Genomic DNA, 25092 nt, shown 5'->3' on the forward strand with positions numbered 1-25092 from the left:
CGGAAATACACGTCCATCATTCCAACCCCAATGATATCAACTCTACGGCCGGCGTTAGTGTGATAGCGCAGGTGGAACACCCAGGGTCACTTCCCTGCGGGGGCGTCACGGGGCCGAGCGTCGGTGGCCGGCGCTCGCTACCTCCTGTCCTAGCAGACGTAATGAGCGCTGACAAGGTCGGCGCTTGCCACGAGAGATCACAGGAAGGCCGCGCCACGCTACGCCGGGCCGCATAGACAAAACAATCTGACCAACTGCCACCACTACTCGGAATATTCATGCGCTGTGCAAGACCTGACAACCTGTATGCGTGTTACCCAGAAGATCCAATTTGTCACCCAAAACAACTCGGTATGTAGTGCTACTGCACAGCCTGAAAAAAAGGATTTTTTTTTTTTATTTAAAAAAAAAAAAAAAAAAATGTCTACTTGATGCACGAGTGACAATTTCTAACCCAAACTACGAAGAACCTGAAAACTTCAACCTCTGTTTTTTTAATGGACCCATTAGAGTGTGGACCGGTTTGCTCTCGTTGGCTGGTTTGGACGATTCGTTCAAGTTCTTTCCAAAGGTTAATGGAATGTCGAAAGTTCACGTTGCAAAGTGGCTTTAATTCACCCGTAAACCTTAATAAAGTTAGCGCAGCGTGACGTAGTAAGTAGAAAGCTTCTTCTATTTATCTCGCCATTCAAGTCGGAGAGGCTGACTTGTTGCATGTTCATATCATTGCACACCTTGGGGGGGAAAAAAAATGCTGTTTTTTTGTGGAACAGGTACCCTTGACATTCCACCTTTTATTGTGTCGACATTTTCCCATTTGTGAAGAGTGTGCATTGTGGGACGGCAATGTATAAAGCAGTGCAGTATGTCATCTATAGGATCTTATTGGCTTTTTTTTTTTCCCCAAAGTGACGAATCAGTTGTCGACTCAAGTGCGTGTGAATAAATGTCTATCTGTTGAATAAAGTGAGAGGGCTCTCTTCTCCTCCTCTTTCTATTTTGCGTTTACCTCGCTGACAACCTCACCAGTCCTGTTTGATATCCCCGCACAGCTCTGCACATTCCCTCATCTCATTTACATTCCCTTAAAGCACACGTCCATTAAAGCCGCTCCGTTTTTTTTTTTTTTCCCCCCTCCATCTCGCCCCCTCGTTTCCTCTTGCTGCTGTTGGATAGCCGACTCGTCTTATATTCCCTATTGGCGCAGCTAAAAAAAAATATATATATATATATATAAAAAATCAAATGTGTTTGTCGTGATGGTGCGCGGCGAAAAACAAGAGAAGATTGATGAAGTACAATGTCTTACTCAAAACTATACAGAAGAAAAACTCCGGGCCTGATGAAAACAATCCTTATATCAAATTGAAATTAAGTGAAATGCCAATAAGCCCTTCCAGCCTCCCGAAAAGAACAACAAAATTATTGCAATGTAACGAGTTTTTGATAGGAGCAATATCTCTCTACAATATTGTGCTTCATAAAAACAAACAGTAATGACGTCATTTAGCACAATTTGGAATTTATTTGCTTCAAGACGTGTGGCTCACCTTCTGGTTCGTCCACCTCGGGACAGTGTAATGCAGGCATACAGATATAGCTACAAACATAACCTCCAGTAATATTAGTCATTCTTTGCAGAGGAGAAGGAACAAATGCCTGTGAGTATTCTTATATGATCTGTCTACGTGTGCTGTAAACCTTTTGTGTTCAAATTTGTCATTTAAAGGGTTACAACGAAAACAAAAGGTTATCACATGGTGACGCCAGTGCTATTGGTTAGCTTGCCGTTATTTGTTAGTGTTAAAGCGGAAGTCAACCCAAACATATTTTTGTCAAGAATATGTTCCCAGCAGGCCCACTAGTTGAAACACGGCATTCTGATTAATTTTGCGTTTGCGGAATATAAACTAAGCAACAAAATGCACTCGTTTTTAGCCATCTCCGGGGGCGGCCATTTTGTCTTCTGTCGACTGAAAATGACATCACAACTGCTCACAGCGACCAATCACGGCTGACCTTTAAGCTAGCGGACTTTAAAGCAAAGCTATGTGGTTGTTTTACATGGACAAAGTGTAAGTCTCTTTGTTTTATGTTTAGTTTGACAGTAAACTTCAACTGGAAGTGTCAATAAATAGCTAGAAGCCTTGACGGGTTTGACAAACTGCTGCCTACTTTGAAGTGAGTTTTGCCACCATGTCAAGTCGAAGCAAAAAAAAAAATGTCTCGAATGATGAAATTTGCCCAATAAGTGTGCTGGATTCAACGCTTTACATGCCCTTTAAAGCGCGCACCCATTAAAGTCTTACTATTCTTTCACTCCTCGCTGCCTGTTTCCTCACGCCGCTGCCAGACAGCCGACTCGGAGGGAGTCTTATATTCCCCAATCGACGCCGCACCCGAGTCAGTAATCAAACGCACGAAACCCTCATACGCGGGCCATTACAAGAGCTCTGATGTTCCGTCTGCACGGGGCCCAGCTCAATGGTGTCATTATATAAACAGCCCACACCACAGATCCGGCCTTGACTAACCCATCGGAGTTAAACGGAGACGTGTTAGGATGGCCTGACCCTCCTAAAACATGCCAGATGAGCAGCGTGATCCGTCGAGGCTATCGGTTCTCACCGCCACCGAGTGTCGATGCAAATGTAATAGAATCGGTTTGTTTTGAAGGAATGATATCTAATGCTATTATGTTGCCTTTGCCAGTGATAGCGTCACCGAAAAGGATTAGGGAGATTAGAGATATGGACCCAACTGGAAGATAACAGAAAGGGTGGGCGGGGCGGGGGGAGCAGGAGTGCGCTGCTTTATACAAGATGCTATCATATTCTATTCTATGCGATGGTATTGATTCAGGCTTTGTACTGCAGCTGTCCACTGTACAGATGGAGGATTTGAAAGGACGTGGGGGGAACACAATAGTGCTTAAAATGGGTTTCCTATTTTTACCTTTAAGGGTATACAACATTGACTCTTCTGGTTTGGACCATCTTATGATGAAGTACTGCTAACTTAGCTATTTGACCATAGCCGAACTGTCGTGGCACCGGTAGAACGGGTTATTCCGCCAAGGCCAACCAAAGCCGATTTACTTGAGCAACAAATTGTACACTTTCAAAATAAATGAACAAACATAACATCTTTCTGTATATGCTTTCATTAAGACACACGCATTGCTCCGCAAATAAAATTCCACATTCCAAACTAAAATTCACGGAACCTTTGGGTTATGTGTACTTTTGTCACTTGCTGTCGACTGAAAATGACATCACAGCAGCACGGTATTTTTTTTCTAAATCGGTGCGCGGTGACACACTTGGCAGTCTGGCATTGAGTCTCCCTCCCTCACCATATAATTTCGACCACAACATCTTGCAATTCGGTAGCTAGCTATGCCGACAACCCAGAAATGCCCCTGAAGTCTGCTAGCTAGCGACCTAGCTGGTGGCTAGCGCCCGGTGGGATCTGTTCCAGCTACTAGAAGCTTTAAGCAGATATTTTTTTTAACATGAAGGGATGTGCAGGCATAAGAAAAATGCTCGACAAAGCGGCATCCATTTTGCAGCAGGGACAACGGCTTCAATTTTCATGATTGTGAACGCTAATCAATTTAGTTTGATTGCTTAGATTGTTATTTTCACTTTACATGGAATTTGATGTCTTATTCTGGCACCGCATATTAGCTAGTTCGCATGGCTATCGCATGTTCATGTTGTGGGCCAAGAATTCCTGCCAGTAAATTGTGAATTCTTGTGTCATCACGCCACGCTGGTGTCAAAAGTGGGATGACAGGCAAACTTTTATTTGCCTGCTAACTGCTGCCTGCTATCAAACAAACAAAGGCCGATGATAATTGGATTTTCTGGGCAGAGTTTATGAAACCATTAAATCAAATTGGGCGTCAGACGTCAACTTGGTGACGGCCGACACTCGACGAGGCTGGTTGGCCTCGGGGGAGGGCGAATGGCGATGACGATGTACCGCATCAGTCACGCGATTATATCCGTTTAAGAAAGTGATTAGTTTTATGGGGGTGAAGATGTAATTAATGATTTCTCCTGCTTTTATTGCACCACCTCCTTGTATTGCTCCCTGTAGTCCAAGAGTGGGGGTGGGGGGCGGGGTGGGGGGAGGGGGTCGGTGCACCCAGTGTAACAAAGTTTCACCGCCGATGAGTCACGGGCAGAATTAGAGCCCCCAAGGCGACGTGTACCTTTTTTGTCATCCTCAGCAGTCCCGTCAAACTGCGATAATCCTGCATGCCCCACCCTGGCCGAGACTGGGGGGAAAAAAAAAAAAAAAAAAGAAAAGATGATTGTGTCTGCTTCTTGATTTATTCCAATTTCCATCCGAGTCGGTGGATTATTTTTGCGTGATTACAAATATTTCATGCGGCATCACTCTGTGATTTGTAAGTGAAACATGATTGTACCATTTGCTTGCCGCCTGTTGCTAGGAGGCAAATCATTGCCTCCCTTCCCGCCGCTATTTACTGTCATCCTCGGCACAAACACAGGAAATGGAAAATACATGTGATGGAAACATGCTCATCGCGCAGGGGCAGGGTGGCCACTGGGCTAATGTGTCAAATATTTCATAAACAAATGCATTTCCACGTTTTGTTCCACTTGCCACTTTGCATCCCTCCGGTGTGCTCGCGCTCGTTGGCGCCAGCATGAAGCTCGTCTTGAAATGTGTTGAGATGCCAGTGGGCTTTGTGCGCACAATGTCTTTGGCACGCCTTCACTTGGCCGTTCGGTTGTGAAACAGAAACTGCAATCAGCAGCAGTGCGCGGTAGCAATGACTCACTCTTCAATTACTTTTGTCTCACACTCCATGGCAGCCATTCTCAAAGTGTGGTACTTGTATTGATGTGATTGTCCATTTTAATTTATTCCCTTCACTTTTTGACACACTTCTACTTGCACATTTCTCGAGCGATCCTCACCATTCTAACATTGACTTGACCGAAATGCGTGTCAGTTTTTCCACAATTCCAAATGTTCTACATTCATTCGCACATTCAACATAACACATTCACATCGTTCCCATTCAAATTTCAAAATGTTCAGCTCATTCAATTCACCTTGGGAATGATTTTCAACATTCTGGAAATTCCCACATATAAACATAAAAAAAAAAAACATTTCACATTTTTCACCAATATCATTCCGTCATCATTCAATATCAGCATTTTCCACAATACTATACGTCTGTTTTTTTTGTTGTTTTTTTTTACCGATATCATTCCACATCACTCCACGTTTCCATTTTATTCACTATATTCCGTATCATTTCAAATGATTCCATATTTTTTCATTCGGCGCTCTAGAACTCACATGCAGTTTCTCCAGACATTGCATTTTCTAGTTAACTTTAAAGTTCACTCACTTACATTATTTATTTTTAAGCATCGTGTTAATGTCCAAACTGTGCATTGTTTTACAGTGGCTTCCGATAATATGAACCCTCTGTCTGTTTGTTAACAACTCCTTTATTGGGTTAATTCCCCCACTGAATAATACATTTTATTGAGAAATTTACGCCAGGTGAAAAAACAACATTACCGCCCCGACTTCAACTTTGGCATGAATTAGGTCGGAGATTATTCTTACTGGTGGCTTGGGTGAGCTGGAGCCAATTCCATCACGTGATGGACCGCTCGGCCGCAGTGCACACAAAGGCAAACAAGCATTCGCGCTCACAATCAAGCACATTTGAAATCTTCAATTAAGAGTCCAATGCCGTATTTTCCCCCTCTTTTCTTTGGTCCATCCAGCGAATCCGTTTCTTCTCAGCGAAGGGACCCGAAGCTGAATTTCACCAGCTTTTCCTCATTGTTCATCAAAACCCGTCCATGCAAAGCCTTTGTTCCCCTCTCCTTTTCCATTCGGATTGGCTAATGTTCCGAAAAGCTTCTTCTTTTTGTGTGATGGAAAAATGGCCCTTGTCAGCCGCCCTGCATTAAGAGACACCCTGTTCTGGATGGAAAGCAAACTGATCTTAATGATGGCGGTGATTATCGAAAATGATCCAGTGGAAGAGGATAATGAGGCTATTTGCTTTGGATCAAGGCCGCCTGCAAATGAATAGCGGCAGGCGCGCAAGGCAACCTCGGGGAGAAGCGAACACCGGCCGCCGTCTTTGCGCCCATGCCATTGACACGGATGCTTTGTGTCTCCCCGGCTGCAAAAATTCCCACCGGCGGCGTGAAATCGCTCCCCCCGTCTCCCATCTCGAGGAGCGCCCGCCCGCCCGCCCGCCGCCTGGCGGGGATGCCGTGTTTTCCGCTCTATTAAGATAGCAGAACATGTGGTCCGGGGCGAAAGGTCAGAGGGCGGCCTCGGGCTCGTCACGTCTTACAGCGGCGGAAGTTAGCGCCAATGCACACGGAGGTTGGCTGAATCATTGAATGTCAACTGTCTGGAAGAATTGCCACCATTGTGGGGTTTTTTTTTCGTTTTTTTTACACCTCTCCTGTGGTCATTGTTGGAGAGAACCTGTGCCTTAGCTCATTTGTTGGCTATTAACGCAGGTTGCGTCTATGCTTTCCTCTCTTGTTGTTAACTTAATCCGTCATGAATCCATCATTCCTTGCAAAGCGGCGTAAGATTGCACAAGAAGGCGGAGTTAGTTTTTGCGCGGCCTGGAAGAGTTTTTTTTTTTTTTAGCAAATATGGAGTGCAATTAGGTCTTAACTTATGCTTCAGTATCGCGTTAGTGACTGTCGCCTGTTTTGACCTAACGTTCAAATTCAGGTTAGCGTGCTGCAAGGGGATTGGAAGTTTGTCGTGGTTCGAGGAGCACCTGAATTGGTTTCAAAGATCGTATAAGAGAATTGTAGTTTTTTCAGCCTCCAAAAAACCAGAGGAAAAAGAGTTGATAAAAGTGTGTTTCCCAGAATAAGATTAGATTTTTGTGACAAAAAGATGACCTTTCGAAAGCAGTTTGGTTGTTGAGTATTTTTGAGAATTTTGAGTTTTATTTATTCCAAGAGTTTCATTCCTTTCTATGAAAAAAGTATTTTTTAAAACATGTTTTTTTCTCTAAATGAAATTTTTTTTAAACATTGTTGTACATTTGAAGTTACTAAAGCAAAAGTGACTTTCCAAAACAGTGCAGAGTATTTTTTTCAAAAATAAAGTACTCTTTTTAGATGGAAACTTTACTCTTAATATTATTATGTTTCGATTTTTTTGGAGCACACAGTCGTATGTATTCAAAAGTGAAGTTTTACAGTATATTTTCTAGAAAATAAACACATTTTTCAGGAAATGAACATATTTCTTCAGAATACAAAATACAACGCAGTACCGTAGTACTTTTTTGAGGAAAAACATTTTTCGAGAATGAAAAAATAATGGACTTTTTTCAAGAAAAAAAACATTCTCTGGGAATTTCCTTTTTCTACAAAACAATCTTTTAAAGAATACAATTCTTTTCACAGTTCTATTTTTTTTTTTTGAGAGGAAAAACAACTTTTTTCTCCAAGAATAAAATTGTATTTTTCGCGACGGAAACACTTTTCGAGAGCACTTGTACTTTTCAAGAAAAAATATTCCCCTTGTTTATTTATTGCTGCGAAAAAACACTCCCTTAGCTCATTTGTTCCTCCGTCTCTCGTGTTTGCTATTAACTCCGGTTGCTTTCCGTGCCCTCCTTTCCCTCGTTTCCTTCGTCTTGTCATGCCGTTGTTTCCTTTAATCCATCATTCCTTCCCACTACATTAAAAGCGCACCTTGCTCGCTTTCCTCTTTTTGGGTCACAAAATAGAAACCATTTTTCCACCTCGCACTTTTCCCTCCACTGTCATTATGACCTCTCTCCCCGCTCTCCTCATCTGCCGAGGCCACAGGAGAGCTATTGTCCAAAGGTACAGACTGAAGCAGTTACCGTGGAGAGGAGGAGGGGGGGGGGTTGAAAAAAGACTGATTTTTCTTATTAAAAGCTCAAAAGTTTAAGAGAGGGAAAGAAACAAGGGGCCTCCGCTCAGCGGGAGGCGGCCGATTTCTGAGCGTTAAATTGCAGGGAGGAGGGGGGAGCTGCCGTCCTCGGGCACATCTATTACCAGTTATTACTGTCTCTTTACTCTTGTTTTTCTCGCGCCCGCGCTCCCTCCGGGCTTGTCCTTTTCTCTCAGCTGCTGGTCATCCTCGCCGCTGACACAAACACCTGATTTAAAGCCCGCCACGCGACGCGACGCGACGCAAGGCGTCTGCGTACAGTACGTGTGGCAAGATGGCTTTTTCGCTCGCCCAGGCTGCGCCAGTGCCGGTGCCCGGGCACACTAATCCGCGCGGCGACACCCAGCGGGTGGCAGCTTTGGGGCGGGCAGTGCCACCGGGGAGATGGGTAAATATCAGAGAAGGTCAGCGCCAGGAGGGGAGCGTGGAGGAGGATGAGGAGGAGGCTAAGCCAAACGAGGGAGGATGAAGGGACGGCGTGGACGTGAGCACCTGGCAACTTGTTTTCAAACCACATAAAAACATCACATTCACCAAAATATTGGAGGGAGCTCCGGTTAGATATTTTAGTTTTACGTCAAATCTTGTGACTTACTCCTAGTTGGTTGTTTGTCAGTCGAGTAGTTGGATAATCTACTTGGTTAGTTGCTCGATCGTTCAGCCAGTTAGTTGACATATCGGTTGGTTGGTTGTTTACAGTCTGGTGGTTGACTAATTTCGTGGTCAGTCGGTTGTTTGGTTAGTCGGTTGATGGTCCTTTGTTGATCGGTTACTTGGCTAATAGGTCGGTTGTTTTGTTTATCGGTTGGTCAACCGGTTAGTTGGCTAACCAGTTCATTTTCGGTTGGTCAATCAGTTGATTGGTGACTTGGCTAATCTTTCGGTTGGCTAGTTGATAATTGGATGGTCACGTTTGGCTAATCAGTTTTTTGTTTTTATTTTTGGGGGGGGGTTGGTTGGTTTGTCAGTCAGTTAATTGGCTGTTTGGGTGCTCTGGTGGTTAGTTGGCTAATTTGTTGGCTGGTCAATCATTTAGTTAACTAATCATTTGGTTTTTGGTTAGTTGGTGAATTAATTGGTTGGCAGTTGTTTGCCCAGTTATTTTGCTTAGGGGTTGGTCAGTTGGGTCTTTAGTTGGTAAGTCACTTGATTAGTTGCTTGATCAGTGAACCAGTAAAAGCATTGCTGGTTCTCTGGCCAGTTCGTTACTTGGCCAATTGATTGGTTGGTTGCTGGATGAGTCAGTGTGCAAATCAGTTGGCTGGCCATTCAGAACCATTGTTGGTTAGTTGGCCACTTGGTTGGCAGGGTTTTTCTTTGGTTGATTGGCTAATTGGTTAGTTTGCCAATTGGAGTTGTTTGGTGCAAATCAGAAAAGAACACATATGTTTATTTATTTTGTCGCTTACCTTTTTCAAATTAACAATGGAATGTCGGAGGCCTACAATTGTCCCCAATTTCTTCATGAGATGACGCGCCAAGATTCTTTGTCCTGCAGCTTAACCCCTGATTGATCAATTATTGATCAAGTGGTGACTTTTCTCCGCATAGTACACTAGTATTAACAATTTGTATGGATGTTGGTGCCATCCATCAAATAAAGGGGATGGAGGTTGGCAGGGATGAAAGCAATCCTCTGAAAGTCGTCGGCCTGCCACCGCAGTCCACCACAATCCAAAAAGAACAAGTGACACACACACACACACACACACACGCACACGCAGACGGTGGCGGCCAGCTCAGCAGGAGTGAGCCTCGGCAGTCACGTCTCGGCTGTTTACGCTCTTTAAGCCCCCAGAGGGCCAGAGCGGGCTTTACTGTCAAAAAATCAAGAGCTAAAGTTCCAGATTGTGATTTATTTCATTAGGCAAATGAGATGTGCGAGTCCTGCGGCACCGCCGCACTCACCACCGCACCGCACCGCACCGCACGCACACACAGACACACAATGAGCATTTTTCATACCGCGCACGTGTTGAATATGGCCGCATTAACGGCCCCGCGACATATGTCGCATGTCTGATTCAATCAAGCATCCAATCGCAGCCGAGTGACGAGCCGCCCGTGGTGGCAGCTGTCGCCGTCTCCATCAATCTAACCGGACCGTCGATGGTACGTCACGCCGAGCTGTAAAGCGACAACGGTGACACATTGTCTCTTTTCTCTTCCCCTTTCAGGTTGGCACCCAGAGAGGGTGTGAGCTGAGCCCGCCCATCCCCTTCCGCCGCCACCACCGAGCGCCATCCATCATGGCTCCCGCAGTCTGGATTGCGTTGACGTGCGCCGTGGCTCTGAGCAACGTCGCGCCATCCTCTCAAGGTACATCAGGAGGATTATTACCGGGCGTGGAGTGCGTGGTTTACTTCAGATGACCAACACAGCGCACCGCACTTAACCAAGTCAACTCCACCAAGCCAGAAGTGTGTTGTAGTGCCGAGACTGACCTGCGACAGGCAAAATACAGTGAAGGGGGAAAAGTAGTGGTAGGAAGACACTTTTCGGTAGCGAGGCTAACATTTAGCTTATGTCAACTACTTTGTGTTTGCCAACTCTTCTCGTTGCCAGGTTTGTTGCGGTTAAGGGTTTGCGAGGCACATTATACAAGCAAGGGCTCAGTTGGCTCAATTAGCTGTTGATCAATTCCATTTTCGTGTTTGCAGACCAAAAAGGTTGAACTCTTTCGGTTGTCTGCCCCGACCATTTTTTGAGCAGGTTGGGAAGGAAAATTGACACCCCTGATTCTGTTTGACATGACTTTGTCCGTTAGTAAACGTTTTTTTTGAATGTTTGAATATCAAGTATCTTTGTCTTAAATTATCAGGTCTTTTTGTCCGATTTTTGTTGATTTTAAAAGAGCTAATAAATCAGCCGATATTAGCGGTCTTAAGTAATGTTTAAAAAAAAAAAAAAAAAAAAAGGCAAATTTTAAAATATCTAAATCGGCCGACCAAATAGGTCATGCCCGAATAAAAAGTTGTTTTTTAAATAAATAAAGGGTCTTAGAAAGTGCAATTAAGACCAAAGTCACACACACACACACACACACAAAGGGGCGTGGCCTATTAAGTGTTGTCAGGACCTGAAGACATATATCTGTGTCTATATCTTTGTGTTTAACTCTTTGCCCCGCTGAATAAACAGCCGAAATTTTTCACTTCACTCAAGCACGGGCATATCTCAAGCTTGGTCATAACAACTCATAGTTTAGGTCTCAAGTCAAAACTAAGAAATTAACCTCAGCGGGGCTCTGAAAACTAACCAGCTAATTTGGGGCACGTCTTAGTCAAAGGACCTCTGTATAGCAAAGAGAATGAATACATTTTTATTCTTGTGTGTTTACATTGCTGGTTTTGTTTGAACCTACAACCTTCAAACTGTGAGGCAGACTTGCTGGTACAATAGCGCCAAAAAAAAAAAAATCATGAATCTATATTTACACTATTCTAAAGAGAGCTGGCTAGCCAATCCTCTGGAGGCTGTGTTACATTTTGGCGCTGTTCCGCAATGTTTATGTGAGCCTTCCAAAAATGTGTCACTTGAATATACTGAATGAGGAGCATGGTTTCCCCCCCCCCCCCCCTTATGAATGGATTTTTCCCCTTTCCTTGATGGAACGGGCATATTCCAAAGATGACAATGCCAGGATTCATCAGGCTCAAATTATGAAAGAGAGGCATTTTTTTTTTTTTTTTTTTTCAGTCCGGACCTTAACCACATTAGGATGCTTTTGGGATTGGTCCAACACGTCCGGACATCAATCAGATATCGGCCCAAAATGAATGCAAAGCTTGATTAAAATGAATATAGTGACACGCCAAGGCAAATGAATGTTGAAATCGAGGGGAACAGTGGATGAATGAAATACCGTTTTTTTTTTGTTTTTTTTCTTATCCCCCACCCGCCCCAACGCCAGCCTGCATACTATACATTCAATACTGCACGTTCTTTGTTTGTTTGTAAAGTACAAGCCGCTTCATGCGTCGCATCGACGACCCCCCCCGCCCTCCCCCCAGCGACGCGGCGCACTCGCTGTCCCGACGAGGGTTTTGGGCAAATGAGCATGTCACATTTACATGTAGCCGCGTAGCTCGTAAACGTATCGACTTGCTGACCGGGCTCGAAAGGCGCTGCACTTGATTAAGCAAACGTGTCTCGGTGAGCTGAGGTGCGGGCTACAACCGGGGGGTGGGGGGGGGGGGGGGGGCTGTGTGTGAATGTCAAAAACCTTTGCTGACGAGTCGGAGCGTGGCCGCGGTATAAGAGGGGAATCCGTGCGTGTAATGCTACCATATGTGCGGCTCCCTGCGTGCTGTGCGTCATAATGCCATTTCCATTTAATGACTGCGTGAATGCTGAAGAGCGTTTTCTGTATATTCATTTTTTTTATTACAGTGTCGACAGAATTCCTTCTTTCTCCATGAATCCACATTATAAATACGGAATTGAATATTAGTATTAGTAATAGTAATGGAGGAATGCTAAGTATTCCCTTTAATTTACCAATTTGCAACCGATTTAAAGTGTTGCAAAAAAATATTCAGCTCATTCTGGACCTCATAAATAAATAAATAAATTAAATGTCACCGACCACACAAATTCTTAACCGACTCAACTGATTCATTTCCAACCATTCCTTTCGATATGTTCAGCACATTCACAACTTCCTAAGGCGTATTTGTCTCATTCATGGAATTCCCAATTTCCCCGTGATTCAGAATTTTCCATTAAAAAAAAACAATCCAGTTAAGGGAGACGTGTAGCAAATTTCTCAACCGATTCAAACCAATTCCAACATCAGTGGTTCAGTTCATTCAGAACATCCTAGGAACTATTTTTTTTTCACTTCTCACATCATTCCAAATACAAGAAACAAATCCCATTCAAATTAATGGAGAAATGTTTCAACTCAACATTTCTCAACCCATTTATGAAAAAGGAAAAAGAAATCCACTTTTGTAAGAATTGCAGTTGAAAATTCCCAAACTAATGAATCCATTTCACAAATCTAGCATTTTACAACTTTGCAAAAGTATTTAATAACTGTAAAAATATAATACACTCTCTGATAATTCTGATTTTTTTTTTTTTTTTTTAAGATTTCCATTTATGCATACAGTTCACCCATTCCCAAATGCAATCCACAACCTTCACGCATTTCCGAGACAAACTGCAATTTCTAATGATGTTTTTTTTTTTTTTTTTTTTTTTTTTTTTCCCCCTCTCGCGTGCGTTTGCGATGCTTTTTCACGCCTGGCAGCAGGTGACCTGGTTAGGCTGCGTGACGCTGGAGGCTGTAGAGGAAGAGTAGTCGGGACTGCTGGGTGTCCTGCTAGTGGCCCTGACACACACACACACACACACACACGCAGCAGCTCACCATCTGCTGCGACGCTCCCGCTCGGTGCTGTGCCAACCGGCTTCTGGGTGACGGACATTTAGCAAGCAGAGGGGGCGTTGGGGGAGGGGCACGGTCGTCATGGTGAGGTGCCAGTTGATGAAGCGGTAATGGAGTTAAACTGAGCAAGCGAAGGGGGGAGTAGCGGGATGTAAATATTTGTTGTTTGTGCTTGTGTCAGCACTGCTATTAGCATTCCCCGCCGTGTTAGTTGACCACCAAGTCGAGTAGGAGCTGCTTTTGTTTTCATTCTGCTCCGTTTGTAGGGTTGCCTTCGTTCCCCCTTTGTCTCGTTTGCCCTCTGGCGCTGTTTTGTTTGTACAGCGGAAGCTCCGAGCTCGAGCGCAAATGCTGCTCGGGATGCTTGGACTTCCGGTTTTCCCGTACGAAAGAACGTACATTGAATTCATTCACTTCCGATGCCCAACCAAATGTTTGAAAAGGATCTTTTAATGGGAAATTGCCTTTGCAAAGCCGTGCCTACAAATAGTCGTGTGTCTGGAGTGCCTGCCCACTCATCAAGTGTGAAACGAAGCAACGTTTGTGAATCTTTTGTTCTCTGCCTATTTTGGAGCCGTCGTGCACTTTCACCCCTTTTGTTACATAACGTTGGGATCATTTACATAAGTGCGCCCACGCCGACTTTTTCCACCGCACGCGACTTGGCGACTCGGTGAAGGTACAGAACCACTACGGCAAATCCAAGAGGTAAGCGGAGCTGCATCGAGTTTAGTCGGATGCATTGTTTTCTGACGTGCCACACACACACACACAGTGTAGTAGAGGTGCTAGGATCGATCGTCAACTTTATTATTAAATTTGTATCGGAGATAGCTTTATGTGTCCCTAAAAATATAACAAGTGATGCCGCATCTACTGTAGCAGCTACGTGGGGAAGGTTGCTGGCGAAAGCGTCTTGCCTATATGTATGCAGTGCATTTGAGCGGGTACAAGGCATCCGGCTATGCGAGCTGACCCCTCAGACAGCATTAATAATGCATACGTAATCAATTGAACGTGTACGCGGCCCTGAGGCGCTAGCGCGAATCTTTTCTCCCGCTAATGGACTCCGGCACACGTGTATGTAAAAAGATCCACGCTCGCCCCCGCAGCACCGCGCTGCTCATTTAGGCCGCGGAATTTTAATTAATTTATTTAATTCCCTTTTATTGCCATGACCCGAGGACCGGGAGGAGAGAGGAATAAGAACAATGGAGACGGAATTTAGCCGAATAGGCCATTTTGTGATGTGACGAGAACCTTTTAAAATGGCTAATCAGAACTGATTTAAGAAGCTGCAGGTTCATCACACTTGGCTTCACTGTATAATGTGCACGGCTGCCCCTTTTGTCTTTTTAAACCTAATATTAAAGCCTATTATTTACCATTTAATAGTACAGGGGGATCTCAAGATTGACCATAATCGGCTCCTGGTTGACTTGGTCCACATTTTGCTTTGAGATCAATTACATTTGAAATGGATGGATGATTCATTCCAAGGGTGGCATGGTGGATGAGCGGTTAACACGTCTGTCTTACAGAGCTATGGCTTCCTCCTACATTCCGCCCAAAAAAAAGCATTTTAGGTACATTGAAGACTCGAAATTGTCCTTAGTTGTGACTGGGAGTTTGGTTGACCAATACATTAGAAACACTGAAGCAATGTTCAAACACTGCCCTTTAATGAAAGATGAGGCATTTAACAAATATGAAATGAATATCAACACAAAGCAAACACTTCACATACGGAGTGCAACACTCTTAATAAGCTTGTGATAAGATAACTACTCAGTGGCTAGCAAGAGACGCTAACCTGACAGACTTTGAAGGGGAAGTCAAGTGAAAAATGTTCTTGTTCTATGTGCCCCACTTGTCTAAACATGGCATTCTTGTTAATATATATTTTTTTTTTGTGGAATATCAATTCACACAACAAGTGGCAAAATGGCCGCCACCTGAGATGGGTAATTTTGCGACTTCATTAATATTCCAAAACCACAATATTAATCACAACACGGGGTTCAGACTAGTGGGACCGCATAGAACATATTATTGCAAAGACATTTTTTATTTTTTTTTGACTTGACTTCACCTTGAAATGTAACAACAAGGAACAAACAGCAAGGCTTTACTAGTTGTCTGTGGACCAACTGTAAGCTAATTAACATGTGCCGCTCCCCACCAACCCGCCCACAAGCGTAGAGCTCCCTGACAGAATGAGACATTACTTGACAAAAGCGAAGTGTTCCATCGATTGTTCGTGACGCAGAACCACTCCCAACGCATACGCTCAACGTGGCCCCCTAGCTCCCCCCCCCCGGCCCCCGTAAGTCCATTAGGCTAGCCTAATGTGGTAAACACGGCAGGCCTGCCGCGGCGTATGTGATGGAGCCCCCCCCCCGACACCCCGGCTTTCATTTAGCACGCTGCTAACCTTGCCGCGTCGCCGTGCGCTATTTCACCGCGGTGGCAGCACGGCCATTATGAAGCTATTTGTAAGTCATTTCACCACATAATGCTCGTGACATGTTTCAATTTGCAAATGCGCTCACGTAGGCTCATGCGTCTTGTGTTCTACGCCAGGGTGGGAACTGGCTTACTAGTTTAATCTTGTATATTATAACCGTCCTCCCCTTCCCTTCCCGTTTTTTTTTTTTTCCAATTACATTTTATATTCTTCACGTGCTCCCCGCATTGCATCAGTGATATATGTACTCGCTAGGCACTTGATTAGGCACACTTACAACCAACATGCACAATTCTCCAATATGGCCATTCATAAAAAGCACGTGGTTGTGAAAGTGTGTCGTCGTGATACGATGGTCAACAAAATAGCAGCGCTAGCAATTCTAAGCTAGCATTAGTCGTGTAAACAAGCCGACGTTAGCCACCGCTGCTATGTTGGTAGCATGACTTGTTATTCGTTATGGAGTGTTACTAAAGCGCTGAAAGTTTGACGTTTTTCTTTTGTAAATGTTCAATCAATGAAAAATACAAAAGAGGTGATAAATGTTGAGCAGTTGCTAATCCCACGTCGCTTCTGAATCCTCTCAGATCCTCTGCTTTTGTTTGCCAGGTTATACCAACAGTTTTCATTTTTTTGTTTGTTTGTTTGTTTTTTTTTGGAGGTGGTGGGGGGAATTACAATGTCCCCCTTTAAGTCATAATTTTCTATCCATGACAATCTACGCCTACATCTTTCTGTATTAATTGTGGCTTGCGCCTCAATGTATAAATGTGATTGAAAATGTACCTTTATGCAGCCGAGCAGCACACATTCACTGTGGCAATTGGACAATATTGAAATTGTAACTCCACCGACCCTCTTAATTCATAACACAATCGATTTCCTGGCAGCCGAGTGGTAATAACATTATGGGAGGCGATGCCGCTAACCTTGCTATAGCGTCTGTTGATTTATTAATTCACTAAGCGATGGAGCTGCGCTGCCTTCATGTTTGCTTTTGTTTTTTTTTTTTGTTTTTTTTTTTAACATTTGCATCACTTTTGTCCATAGTTGTTGGTATCTTTTGACTGGATGTATAGAAACACACTTTCATCAGTTCTTAATGCACTTTACTACTCGTATGGCAACACGCTCGTTAAAAGCGCCGATAGAAGGGTTGACCTTCCCAACAAGCTTTAAAACAAAAAAAACAACATTTGTTTGTGCAGTGTAGCACACTTTCAAGAAAGTCAGACATGCGCTCCATCTCTCTCCTGTCACAAACAAAGAAGCAACACAATCTGCATGCTAATGTCTGTAAATGAAAGGTTGGCGTGGGAATAACGAGTATAATAGTCACACATAAGTTTCCGGCTGAATTCACTTTAGCATGCAAAAAGACGGTAAATATCACATCTGAAATGCTTAAGGACATAGTACCAACTAGTATGCGCCAGGTAAATTGTCTGTACAAATAACATTATTGGATTTGAGGTATCTACATCTCTAAATAATGATTTTTTTTTTTCAACCAGTCTAATGTGCAAATTGAATTAGAAGGTGTGTCCAAACTTTTGATTTATACTGCATAAAAATAATGGTTGGATTTGGGGGCCTCATACAGTCAGCCACAGTGTAATCATATAGGTCTACACAATTCTAGTTGAATAGGACTCAGCACTAGCTTAATGCGGCGTATTCATTTCATAAAGCTAATATTTATCTTTCAGTGTACTTAAAATAGTCAACGCCCCCACCCCCGGGATGCCTTATAAACCAATACTGAACTTGAAAATCAGCGCCGACATTTGCCAAACAAACCATTTGGAAGCTTGCTGTAACATTCACGCATTTGTTTGTTTTTGTTCAGACACACTCTCTGTATGTATTATTAAATGAGCACGCTTGCTCTCATTTGACTGCTTTATTTTTTGGGGCGCCGTGGTTGACGTTTGAGGCACCTCGGGCTGCCAAATTTGTTATCTCCCGCTCCCCGTTGCCTCTTCATCTTATTAACAGCACCAGCAGCAGTCTTGTCACGTCTTCCGCTTTTTCATCCATTTTCTCACCTCGGCTACGACTGCACGATGATGTGACAGCCCTCGCCCAAAACACTTTGCCGTCGTGCTGTCCTCACCTCACGGCGCTTTGCTGTAAACGCACGTCGCTCGCCGTCGGTCGAATCTCCGTTGAGCGTGTTTTTCGCCCTCACCTACTGGCGCCCGTGCCCCGTGCGGGGGTTCTCAAAGCTCGGGGGCCGAGAGCGGCGGATCACACGGGGGGCCTGTGTGAGCGAAAGGTTAATGGACGGCCTTTGAACATGAATCGGGAGCCGGGGGAGGAAGGGCGAGGCGGCGGCAGCGTGGCGGCGCGTTCTTTTCAAGCCGTCTTTTTTTTTTTTTTTTGAACATGACACTCGGCTTTCCCACGTGTGCCACATTTGTATGCTCGACTCTTTTTTTTTTTTTTTTTTTCGGTTGTGTTTGCCGTATCAGCGCGTGCCAGTGTTTGTGTGTTTCGATGTTTGTTTGTGTTTGGATGTATGTTAGCCTGTGCGCATTGATTCAAACACTTCAAACATTGCTCGTACAAAAAGGCTGCCGGGCTGTTTGTGCTGTCGTGTGATAGCTGCCTCCTTGCTCTCAGCGGTGCTAGGCTTATGCTTATGCTTGTTTTGTTACGTTTTTTTTGTGTGTTTTTTTTAACAATTAAAAAAAAAAATTCTTGAGGGTTTTTAATAATATGCGATCGACAAAATACCACAAGGATCAATACAGACCCTGTTTTTTTGTCCTGCTGAAATCAGCTAGTTTTAAGGGGCCGGCCCAGTCTCATGCGAGTGAGTGATTTTATAGACGGCCCGAGTACTGATTGGCCAATAGTGAGTGGGCTTTTGTCACCATGACAACTGGGGAAAGAGCCCTGACTACAGTGGCTGCTATTTGCAAGCGCAGAGTCCAGAGTGAGAAAGCAGCAAGCACCTGTTAAGACAATTAAGGCACACCATATGCTACACTGTGTGCATGCGGCGCTCGGATACATCATCAACGTCTTCAACCGTGCATCATTTGGATGCGGAAATGTCTTTGGAAGTTGGACCGTTATCAGCAGCTTCATCAAAGTGTTTGTCAGGTTAAATCTACGATAAAAAGAGTGTCACAAAAGAGAGAAAATGCGACAGAGATTATTTACATTTTGAAATAGAAGTGCTGACGGAATTTACACATACTTACATGCTTGGCACGCATGCACGCGCACACACACTACCTAATACTACAACCACTACTACTGAATCGTGTGCAAATAAGCTTGCCAAATGTGAAATTGTTACACTGCTGATTATTTTTAGATACATTATTTTGCCATCAGAAGGCAAACAATTTTTCATTGTTGTTGTTGGTATTTTGTAGAAGAAATACTGTTGAGATATTTGAGGCATAAAACTTGTTCGCATAAAAGTCACTATTTTGCATGAAATACATCTTTTCGCAAAAGCTTGTTTTCTGTGTTTTTTTGGGGGGGGGCCAAGATCGGTGCTTTGAGTGCAACCAACCGATGTTCTACTGCTAATTACTAAAAAAACGGAATAAGACAGTCACAAACTGTTTTGTGTTGAAAGAGAGTCGCACGGATAGCCTTAGCTGTAGATCTCGGAAGACTGTCCGTGATAGAAACGTGGCAGAGGCATCTGAAGAGCGAGGCGGTTAGGTGTCAACGTATTAATGTATTTTCTGGAGGGTAAAATTTCATTAGGCATTTCGGTTTAGGTGTAGAAATCAGGGTTAAAAGGAGGCCAAGTAGGACGGCATCCAAAGCTGGGAGCGTTCAACAAGCGTTATACTGCTAAGTGGGTTTTATTGGTACGAGCATAAATTTGAGGTCAGGAGCGCGGGGATTACTGCACAATCAAGTCGCATACATATTGCAAAAACGGATCGGCTAACTCGTAGACACCCACCGCGGAAGGCCAAATATTAGCATGCACTCCGATACACACAGTGTCCACGCAGCCAAGACTATGGCCCGGCGTCTAAGGAGGTTAATTAAGTGTCTAATGCGGCGGCAGGCCCGAGCTTTGACACTCATCTTCCCTAACAGGTCTCTGGATGCGATTTGCAACTCTTCCGAATGCGCGGGCATTTTTCTGACAGGGAAGCTCGCCCTCGCTCGCCTCCACGCTTTGCCTCTCGGCTGCTAGCCTCTCTTCTTCCCGAATCTTGACTTTGGCGCTGGCGCGACTGTCTCGGGCAGAGGTGGCGTGTAACGAGTCGCAGTTACTTCAGTAACTTTTGGGCTGAAATGTACTTGTCGGGGTAGGTTACTTGAGTATTTGGGTTGAGAAGAAACACTGTTTTTATTTCATCACATTGAGCTGCTTTCAGCTCGCTGTTTTTATTTGTTGGTACGCCTGAGTGACGGGATTCGCATTGTATGGATGAAGAGTGACCCCCAAAAAAAAAAAAACAACACAATGGCAACTAAAGCAAGCAGCAGCAGCGTGAAACGGGCATCTTCACCTTCACCACCTGATGTTTGGTGTCCCATCATTGGTGAGCTAGTTTTGGAACAGACCCGTGCGCTACTCATGTTGTCCTTAGGGCTAACGAGTACCCGCCGGCAGCATTTAAAAAAAAAATTTTTAAGGTCAGTAATCAACACAGCAAAAAGGCATCCCTATTTGCATTCTCTGTTTGCAATCTCTTTCTTCTTGCTCCCTCCCTCCTCCTACGTGTGCAACTGCTCACCCCTCCCCTCTCTGCTCGCCAAGAAGGAGAAATAAAAAGGCAAGTTCACTTCACCGAGGCGGCTTGTTTACTCAACCCTGCAAGCAGCCAATCATATTGTGCCCTGTTTAGAAGTCCCCTTAGCTCTCATTACCGGCGACAGACAGTAATAGCGGTTATGGAAACCTTGACTTTTAAAAACCACAGTATTTTTTGGTTGTTGTTTTGAGGGGAAATTGGGTTGGGGGGTTATAATTCTCCGGTAACCAATGCAGACTGCCGTGTGTCTGGCTCCACCCTTCGGCTTCCATCCCACTGGGGTTTGTACCCCAAAGGGAGGTTGCTAAGGCTGTTGTTGTTTCCTCTCCCAACTTGACAGTAGGAAAAAAAAAAAAAACCCTCCAAACTTAAACCAGGCTTCATTTATTAGTATTGTGTTACTTGCCGTCCTGCCACCGCTTTCCTGCACCACTTTCCCTTTAAGCCAACATGTTGCGCTGATGAGACACAAGATGTCTGCCTGCTCTTGTGATGTGCATCGCAAACCAAGTCGCTCGCGGCCTGTAGCACAGCTCCTCTCTCCCTCGGGGGGAAAAATATTTTACACCGGTTGCAGCTCATACTTGGACGGGCTGATTTTTATTTTGGGGCTATGTCTTCTACCCTCCCCTGGTGGAGTTCTTTTTTTTTTTTTTTGTAATTTTTTCTATTTTTTTTCATTGCATAATTAGGCACCAGAGCTAGCGATGAAGCGCTTTGACAGTATGAGCACGTCCCGTCTCGCCTCGCTCCTCAAGTGTGTGTGCGTGTGTGTGTTGGCATCTCAGTGGCTGTCTTAATCTCCCCCGCCATGCCTGCTAGATCCCCCTAAAGCAAAGTTTGTCAACAAGCGGGAGTTCTGGAGGTCGAATCTGGATGAGTTTTTTTTGGGGGCTGTTTGCCTGCGAGACTGTTTTTTTGGGGTAATTTTGCAAATATGAAATGGGGGGGGGGGGGGGGGGGGGTTATTTCTTTCCAACGAGGGCTTGTTTAATTCTCCCTTGACTGATGTAATGCTTTGGACTGTTCTGTAATGCAGTTTATTTGGCTATGTGCAAGTGGTCCTTGTGATCATGCGCCATCATTGTCAGTGTTTTATTTTTCGTTGTGCGTTCTGACCCTGGCGAGGGGAGGGCGGCTGGTGACTCCCCGCTTGGTCGCTCCTCATCTTGTCCCAGATGGCTGCCCGAGAGGGCGTTCAAGCGCCGCCAGGCCCAAGAACTAGCTCGCAGATGATATGGACAAAAAGTTTTGGGACACACCTCCGAATTAATTAAAGGCAGTGAATTTAGAGATTTGTTTCTTAGTGCATGTTTATATATCAGATAGGTGACATGCTTAAGCCTCATAATAATGTTTAGAACATAATACTCCTGTAATACAATTTACATTCCGTAATAGAACAAGGTGAATTTTTTTTTTTCATTCCAATCAGACATTGCTCTGTAATTTAATACATTTTAGCTAGCTATATGTTCACAAAAAACTTTAAGTGTATATCAAGCAAGTTGGGGATTTTTTGAAAAATCATAATTCAACAGGATATACATTTCAGAGGACATACAAGATATAATTCTAATATGTTAAAAAAAAAAAAACAACTAAAGCAGACATCGTTTGCACTCACCTCACTTCCTTTAGCGTCCCTCTTAAAAAATCGTAAATGAACAAAACTACTGACAGACTAACAGGATGGTATGCAATATGGAGGTCACGTAATAAACAAAATAAAATAATAATAATAAATGACAAACACTATTTCCATTGAGATACTATATATATTTACATTTAGAAATACCAAAATTTTAATTGCTAGTACGTCTCTTTGGAACTGAACATTTGCCTTGGGGACCCCAGCTACAGGTCCAAAATAAGTTAATTACTCGTTAAATAAACATTAGAGGATCATTTACTGTTCTTTTTAGAAGGAAGACCACAACCTATGTTGAAACGTTTTCGTCATGAGCATAATGTTTCCTCAAAGTAAAATATGAAAAGTATTTTCATGAGGACGGTAAAGGCCCCAATAGGCAGGAATGACCCACAGTCAAACAGCCATTTGGAAAAATTCCAGTCATCAATGAACCCAACGTTCTCCAAAATTTCAAAATGACAGAAATGATAACATTTCACTCATCTTTGTTTTGATTTCAAACAAAACCAAAAGGTGCGGAGTGTTCCCCGAGTCAGTTAGAATCTCAAATAAAGTGAACTGAAAATTTAAAATAGTTTCTTGAAGTTAACACAGTTTTAAGTTGATTTATTATCAGCCATTAGATATTAAAGAAAGGCCTATACCGATATTCATCAAAATGCCAAATATCGGCGCAGATAATGCTGTCCCAATACTTTTGCCCACAGCCCACCAAGACCCCCATCATGCCAGGCCTGTAGGTTAGTCTGGGGATGCCGCAGCTCCTCAGCTCGAGAGCGAATGTGCGGACGTGACAGCCGCGGTCGCCCGGCCTCGTCAGCGTTGACAAGCCGAGCTCGAGCCGCTCATTAGGCTAACTTAGCGCGCTAAGTGAGTGGCTAAGATCCGAGGCTGCGAAGCTGACGAATTGCCACGGACGCTTCCCGGCTGCGTCCGGGATCCCTATCGCTGTCTGTCCCCCGTGACCGCGGGATGAGTTGTTTTCCTGGCCAGAGTGGAGGTCACTCCAAGGACAAACGGGGTAGGAGAGGAAGCGGCACTCTGACTTCTTCAACTTCCCGGCACCTCTTTGGCATGAACGTTCTTTGGCGCTATACTTGAGCGCAATGCTAATGAGCAGATTTAAGAGAGAACTGCTGGAGCAGACGGGAGGGCTAAGAGCGGCTCGTCACATTACGGGCCCGGAAAGCCAAGCGGCCGCCTAACAAGTTGGCTGGCGAGCTCCACAAGTAGGACGTCCTTTTGAAGACACGCCATCGTTAAAATATAATAAATTATGCTTGTGCAACAGATGGATTTAGAGAGAAAAATCCTGTTACACTCTGTACTTTAGGTAGATAAAGGTCTCAGTTATTACATTTGAGTAAAATTCAGGAACTTAAATAAAAGAGATTTTTTTTTTAGATTGAGATTTTTTTTTTAAGGCCCCTTGCAATTACACCATGGACCACTAGGGGTTCATGGACCCCCAGTTGAGAGACATTATTGACTAATCAGAAGAGTTGTTTCTGTGAAGCAATGCTTTTATTTTGATGGGTTACTAGTGCTTCCTGTTGTACCCCCACTTTATTGGACTGTGACCATTGTTTTCCATTTGATTGGATTGAACAAAAAGAAGTACCGGGCGATCATTTAAATAATGGAATGAATCCAACTTGTAAGTCCATACTACTATTGTATCCGGACAGCTATTGACTCAAAGTGTGTTACTGGAGATGTTCAGAGGTTCCGCACAGGTTGTCAGAGACGTCAACGCTAACATCCCACGGTCAGATTTGGTCGGAGAAAATTTTGACAAATCCCAAAAGCCGAAGCGGGTAGGCCTTCGGAAACGTCAAAAAAGATGACAGCTCCGCGTGGATGCGGTGGGATAAAGCTCTGCACAGCATGTGAAATAGTTCTCAGGGAATGTCAAGGGGAATTCATCCAGACTGGGAAAAACTTGCCATGCGCATTCGCATAATTTTGTGCTGGAATTCAGCGCGTTACATTTCAATGAAGACAGTTTCGATGTGTCTTTACCTATCTTAATTCAATTTACTGGCTTGGTTTGGAATATTGCCAAAGTGCGCCAAGGTTGTCATAAATTAAACCGATCGGGATAAGGAATCACTCCGAGCCTGATAAGATCATTGCGAGAAGGAATATTTGTATTTGTCTGCTATTGTTTCCTTCTGCACTGCCGCTGCCCAATGTCCAAACTTGTGCTGCTGTTTACACGGCTTTTGTGGCGCGTGCATGCAAGTTGTTTCATGTGTCCGGTAAAAGTAAATGGATATTTGGGCACACGCTATTTGATCTGTTGAGTAAAAGCAGCCTTTGCTCGAAGACGGAACTTTTCATCCTTCCTTTCACTGCGCGTCGAGCGTCATTAATGGCTAAGAGTCCTCGTCTGAGAGCGCATTGAGTCTGGCGCGACAAAAGCGCGGCGGCCGCCGACTGCCGTAATAGACGCAGAAAAAGAGCAAGCTCGGGAGGAGTAGAGGGGGGGAAAAAAAAAAAAAAAAAACTGTTCTTGTCAGACGGGTCCAAACATCCATTCACCCTCAGGCTTTAATTACTGTGCGAGGATAATGATTCAAATCCAATCATCGCTCTCTCTCGTGCTCTTAATTTGTAGCTTCCATTATGAAGGCAAGCACTCCAGCCCCTCGTGCCCGCCACCCTGGAGTAACACCGTCGCGCCGTGCCCGTCCAGATCAGCGCATGGAATTAGGGAATCAGCTCGAGTCATTCCCAACCTTTGGCGACAATTTGCCGCCATTTCATTTTATTTGCAGCAGACAGATATTTGGGCATTTTTGGAATAGCATAAGACAGCGGTTCTGAAATATTTGAACACCAAGAGGCATCTCGAAAATAC

The 25092-nt window shown here is 44.1% G+C and overlaps 1 protein-coding gene across 7 annotated transcripts in view; it reads left to right on the forward strand.

The window, feature by feature from the left end:
* Positions 1-25092, forward strand: part of adgrl1a (adhesion G protein-coupled receptor L1a) — a 195178-nt gene that overhangs the window by 106907 nt on the left and 63179 nt on the right. For all 7 annotated transcript variants that reach the window (XM_086055035.1, XM_086055040.1, XM_086055036.1 and 4 more), the window contains one exon: positions 10149-10290. In XM_086055035.1, coding sequence (XP_085911161.1) covers positions 10149-10290 — 142 coding nt within the window. The remainder of the gene's footprint in view (positions 1-10148; positions 10291-25092) is intronic.

Source organism: Filicampus tigris, chromosome 16 (assembly GCF_054856515.1).
Source record: "Filicampus tigris isolate MCC_2025a chromosome 16, RoL_Ftig_1.0, whole genome shotgun sequence".
Classification (NCBI taxonomy): Eukaryota; Metazoa; Chordata; class Actinopteri; order Syngnathiformes; family Syngnathidae; genus Filicampus; species Filicampus tigris.